The 6390-nt window shown below is 38.9% G+C and overlaps 1 protein-coding gene across 1 annotated transcript in view; it reads right to left on the bottom strand.

The window, feature by feature from the left end:
• The window catches only part of LOC122816206 (deoxyribonuclease-1-like), a 181999-nt gene extending 178363 nt beyond the window's left edge, over positions 1-3636 (bottom strand). Inside the window, exon 1 of the mRNA XM_044088954.1 lies at positions 3487-3636. Within this exon, the coding sequence (XP_043944889.1) occupies positions 3487-3636 (150 nt within the window). The remainder of the gene's footprint in view (positions 1-3486) is intronic.
• Between the last annotated feature and the right edge of the window lie 2754 nt (positions 3637-6390).

Consider the following 6390-nt stretch of genomic DNA (forward strand, 5'->3'; position numbering starts at 1 on the left):
CCCTCTTTAAGAGGATCCTGGACAACTGGATGCGAAACAGAAAATACACCCCTGGGATCCTAGCTGTGTCCCTGCTGGATAGGGGAAACAGGTGCTGACTTTGTGGGAACATGGGTAAAATTCTTGGCCAGGCATATAAGAGCCTCCGGGCCAATAGCTTAGTAACATCCTATGAACAAATACAAAGTAAGAAAATCACTGGGAACTGCTGCTGTACGAACACAATAAATATTTATTAAAACACTGAGAGTAAAAAACAACAAAGTGAGCGCTTTCGGGCTAAACATGAGATGTTTGTAAGAGCACTTTTGTCTGATGAAGGGTTTAGCCCGAAAGCGCTCACTTTGTTGTTTTTTACTCTCAGTGTTTTAATAAATATTTATTGTGTTCGTACAGCAGCAGTTCCCAGTGATTTTCTTACTTTGTATTTGTTGATATTTGGAAGCACTGGGATTAGGCTAAGCACTAGCTTTCTTCTTGGATAACATCCTATGAACCTATGAACCAATTAGCACAAGTCCATAATCTTATGCCACTGCTACATGGCAAACAAGTGTGAAATGATATTTAAATTAAAAACAATTTCTGCATTTGTAAAATTCACATTAGCCCCTCTGGTGGCATAGACACATAAAGCCCTGACTACAGCCCAGGTAACCCAGGTTCGATTAGTGGCTTGGGCATCTGATGGAGTGATGGAGCAGCAGGAAGGGATAGGTGTTAGTATCTTGGAAGGGGAGAGCAGTAATGTGGGCACCTCCTCGAATGATCCTGGTGGAGACTGGAGGCATTGTACAGCTAGGGATGCATGTTCCAAAGAGGGGGAAGGGTGGGGAAATGGCTGAACTGCTGCACAGGTGGGGCTATATGCTGCATGTCCTTATTGCACAGCCAGACCTCTGGCATAACCATGGTTCTGGTTAAGGTGTAATGGGGTAGGTCATGAACAAAAAATATCCTGGCAGATGATAGATGACTGACACCCCCCCAGGATGCCCTTAAATCTGCACCAGCCCCAGGCAATATCAGAGTAAATTTAGTATTGCCGAGTGAGACTGACAGACCTAGCGTTGGACATGAGGCACTGGGGTAGCAGTGCCGTGCATGAAGTACTGAACACATACTGTTACTCTGCTTAATCTTCAAAGTACCCCTCCATCCAATGGCTTAATTAGCTGTAGGCAACTGAATTGTTATGTCCCAACTAAGAATGCAGCTTTGCAGTGTCCTTTGACAGTATGGCTACATTTATAGTCAGGTGTAACACATTCTTGTGTTACCTTCTCTTAACTCCCGTCAGCGCATGGACATGAACACCAAAGTGTGTGAGTTATGTAACTGAATTATTTAAAAATGTAAACTATTTCCTTTTTAATAATATCATTGCATAACAGCAATTCACTATAGCACAGCTGTGTGTATAATTCATATAACTACCCATGATGGAAGTAGTCTAGTTTAATTAACTGGGCCCTTGTGCCCTTACAATCCCTTCCTTCTCCACTATAGGGAAGTGATACATTATCTACTATCTACCATGATGTATTGATGTAAACTAATACCATTTTCTGAAGAAATAACATACCCATTTTTGGCACCATACTGATATCCATCCAGGAAGGACACACTGTAGCACTCTTGTAGCATTGCATTTTTCAGAGCACCATAAATTTCCTATTGATTTCTGTATTCAGCACTCTTGCTTTGTTTTCTGTAATAGAAACCTGTTGCCACAAATAGAGTTATACCTTTCCTACGGTCTGGTGCTGCCTTTTATATTCTTACATCTATTTAACTTTCTTTTAACTTCAGATTAGATTGTCTTCAGAAGACTATGCACCTGTCTGTAATTGCACCATTAAACTGAACTCTCTATATTAAATTATTATCTCTCCTTTTTGTCCTTTCACATCTATGATTTTCTGTAGCATCTGATTTCTATCTTCACTTCATCTTTGCTGTTTCTAGACCGCTCCATTTACTTATCAGCAGTGGTCTGTGCTATGATGACATCACTGTCCTGTAAAGCATAAATACGTATGTGCTGTGAAAAAAAAAAGAAAGAAAAAGAAACAAATGCCATGTTGGTCCACTAACAGAAAACACAAAGGCACTAGAACACAGATGCGATGTAATACCTTTTATTGGACCAACATAGGTTTTGCAATTACTTGAGCTGTTGAGCTGGCATGAAGCCTTCATCAGGAGTTATTAAGTTCCTGATGTTAAAGGCAGTGCTTAAATATCCACTTCTGCCTAGAAAGGGAAGCATTTATTTATTTGTTTTCTGGGGTAGAGCACTGATTGTCATTGACCTCTGTCACACTCAGCCCGGGAGTGGGATCTGGTTAAGTGACTTACTCAGAGTCACACACTTAGACAATGGAGGCTGAAGGAATCAAACCTTGCACATCTGGACTTACATGAAATGGTATTTTAACAGCTCCTCAATCCTTTAATCCAACTGCCAGACAAGTATATTTTTTATTTCCCATTGGCTAAGAAAGAAAGTAATATTTAAAATGCTAGTGTGAAACAAATGCAGCTCATACTATACCTCTGAGATGTGTGTGTCAGAGAGAGAGAGAGAGAGAGACTGAAACTGTAAAACAGGGTCACGACATTCTATAAAAATCAAAGTTTGACGTTACATTAGAGTCAGTGTTCATTTAGCAGAGAAGATATCATTTTTAGAAATTGCTCTGACAATAAATCTGAAAACAAAAGAGATTAGTTAAATTTTCAGAAAGAAAAAAAGTTATAATTTGTAAGTTTTTAAGTCTGTCTAAACAAGCAATCTGAGTAAAATTGAGGTTTTGGTTAACAGAAAATATGAATTAGCAATACTATCCTGTTCACAATGATGAGAAAGGCAGGGACTACCAAGAGAATAGAATCTGAGGTTAGAATGTATGGATATTGTATGCATTTAATACACTATACTGGCTAAGGTTTAGCTAAATGAGAGAAAGTGAGAAAAGGGAGAGCGCGAGAGAGTGAGTGAGAGAGACAGAGAGAGAAAACGGTGTTGTTTTGAGCTGCATTTGTTTCACAAAAGCATTTTCAAGATCTCTTTTTCAGCCAATTTGAAATAAATGATGCACTTACCTTTCTAGGCACAAGTGGAATGTTTAGCACTGCATTTAACATCAGTAACATAATAAGTCCTGATGAAGGCTCATGCCAGCCAAATCTGTGTTGGTCCCATAAAAGGTATTACATCATGTCTGTGTTCCAGTCTTTTTGTTAGATGATGTAGAATACTGGACCATTGTTGCATTGCTTTTCTGTTATATTCTGACCTGTGTCATTGTGAATTACTCCATTTGCATCTACATGAAATTCCCTCTTCTTTTATTTCCCCAAAGGACACAGCTGCAGATAAGCTGTTTACCTGTGTGATCTTCCTTCCAAAATGTCTGAAATGTTTGAAAAGAATAATACTGAAAAAAATGCTATGGATAACGAGAGTATGAAAGTACTTACGTTCACAATGATGTCAGCAATAGTTTCATTCGACATTTTTGCATCCCCAAATGTTTTTATATTGAAGGCACATATTCTTAATGAGCAGGTAATGTGCAAGCCAAGGCCAAGTATAAAGGGTAAGACAAAGAACCAACTTCGGATACCCATTCTTCACAGACACAAAAGTTACAGCACATATGGAAAAAGAGAAAGAGTCATTAGCAAACAGACTAAACAAAGTAGCATTGCAGTATTAAAAATTGCAGTTGAAACCCACTTATCGTGGATACAAATACTAAACATATTTTTTTTTCCCCTAATGTAGGTTTTCTCATTGTAGGTTATTTTGTGTACTTTTGGGGGTGTATTATACCATGCAGAGAAGTGCAGTGTTAGTCAATGATTCACAGTATGCAATGACTTGTTAAAATGTCAAGATTCTCTTTTTCAGTAACTTACAAGTATAAATGTAAATGCTTAAATGCATCATATTTAAGTTTCTTCATGAAACAGTTCTTTGATATACTGAGAAGTGAAATTAACATACTGAGCAGTTGTCAGCCATGACTAACAAGAATAAAGAAAGGAAAAAAAGTGAAAAATCTGAAGAATGCCTTCCCAGATAAAATCCGTGCCGGTTTTCTATGAGATTCTTTGTCTTGTAGAATGAAAGGGTAACAATCTTTTCATAACTGCATTCATGTCATCAGTCAAGAGACAAAGCAGCTTTAAATAAATGCAAGAGTCATGGCAGGCAGGTTTAGAGACTCATTTGCTCAGGTATCTGATTTGCCCAAAGAGGTGCCCCTGTATGAGCTCAATTATTTTGCAAATTTGTCAGTTTGAAGACTGGTAGCAAAAGCAGACATGAAATGCTTGCACTGAACCCTCAGTTATAGCCATCTCTGTAGTTGATATATTTAAATGGACTATAAACACCGGCAAAGTACATCTAGATCTAACAACAGGTAGTTCACATTTCTTGTGCACAGATGATCCTGTTAAAAGATCCATGGTGGAAGCAAGCCATATTTATGTGTGTAACCAATCCAACCAAATACCAAAAAAAACAGTAGAAAGAAGCACCTAAAATAAAAAATGGTTGGATACCATATTTATACTTGTTATGAGGTTATTTGGATATAAGACAGAACCACGTTCACAACCATTCCATGATAAAATAAATGCACATACGTACCTACATAAATACATTCATCTGCATCATCACTGACATCAACCTCCCTTTATACGATATTGTTCATGGGGTCAAGGTGTCACATTTACAGTGACCAACAACAAGAGTCAATGTTCACACCTCAGTATGGCTAGCCTTGTTACAGTGGTTCTGAACATCATGCACACACACACACACACACACACACACACACACACACACACACACACACACACACACATATATATATATATATATATATATATATCCATAAAAAAACACGTCATCAGCATCATCATCATCATCAGCCTCCTTTTTCTCATTTTCTGCATGGTGTCATGGTGTTGTGTCAAATGTCACTATCTCTCTCGATTCAATGCCCTTTTCCTACCTACTTCAAAAGTCATGCCAGATTGTCACAAGTGTTCTCTCACATAGTCCATCCATTTCTTTGCTGGGTGTCTTTCTTTCCTCTTGCCTACTCCCTGTTTATATGAAATCTTCTTCACCAGATTGTCTATAGCTTTTCTGAACATATGCCCAAACCATCATTATTGTTTGACATTCTGTGCAATTGAAGCTACTTCACTTTCCACTCTGATGGCCCCATTTCTTCGTCTATCCCACAGTCTGCATCCTACCATCCATAGCAGGTGCTTTATCTCCATCACCCCTAGCGTCCTCAGTTGATTTGCCTTTGCTGCCCAGGTTTCTGTACAATGAAATAGTACTGGTCACACAGCCATTTTGTACACCTTTCTTTTCAGATTATTTTGCATTCTTTTGTCATACACTACCCTTGACACTTATTGCAGCCCCTCTTATTCTAGCTTTGACCTCCTCATTCCAACTTCTCTTCTCCACAACTACCCTTCCCAGATACTTGAAGCTGTTATCCTATTCCACTATCTTCCCTTGAATCTTAAGTCTCAGCTTCTTCTGATTTCCCCCATATGCTGCCATTACAACTGTCTTTTCTGTATTCAGTTTCATTCCATGTACCTTTAGTTTTACATTCCATTCCCCCCATCCTTTGCTGAAGTTCTTGCTCAGTGTCTTCTGCAATGCCATATTGTGTGCATACAACAGCTTTGTTAATCTGTCCCCTCTGACCTGCTTGCTAATGTAGTCTTTCACCAGTTATAAAGAGTAGTGTGCTCAAAGATGAACCCTAATGCACACCCACTCCAACTGGTAGGCGATAGCCCCTCTGTGAGACCATACACTGTTTGTGCTTGAGACATTGGGTCCTTATATAGAGTCTGCACTAATTCTATCAATGCTTCTGGGACTTCAGACTACCACAGGACTGTCCAAATCAGCTTTCTTGCAACCTTGTCATATGCTTTCTCTAAGTTTAAGAATGCCCATTTGGATTATTTCCTCCTTTCTAGCTTCTACTCAACTATCTGCCTCACTGCAAACACTATGTCAGTTGTGCTGCATGCTGATCTGAGTCTGAACTGCTCATCACCCATCTTACTTTCTACTAGTCTATGTATTTATATATCAATCACCATCTTCAGAACTTTCATGCAATGTTTGATGCCTCTGTACTCCTCACAGCTGTGGATCTCCCCTTTATTCTTGTACACTGGCTCTAGTATGTTTATTCTCCAGTCATCTAGGATATGCCTTTTTCTCCATAATGCTATGAGTACCATCAGGAACCATTTCTTTCCTATTTCACCCAACATCTTGATCATATCTGCTGTGACTTCATCTGAATCTGCTGCTTTCCCTGACTT

This window comes from Protopterus annectens, chromosome 12.part0 (assembly GCF_019279795.1).
Source record: "Protopterus annectens isolate FY-2018-M chromosome 12.part0, PAN1.0, whole genome shotgun sequence".
In the NCBI taxonomy this organism is placed as follows: Eukaryota; Metazoa; Chordata; order Ceratodontiformes; family Protopteridae; genus Protopterus; species Protopterus annectens.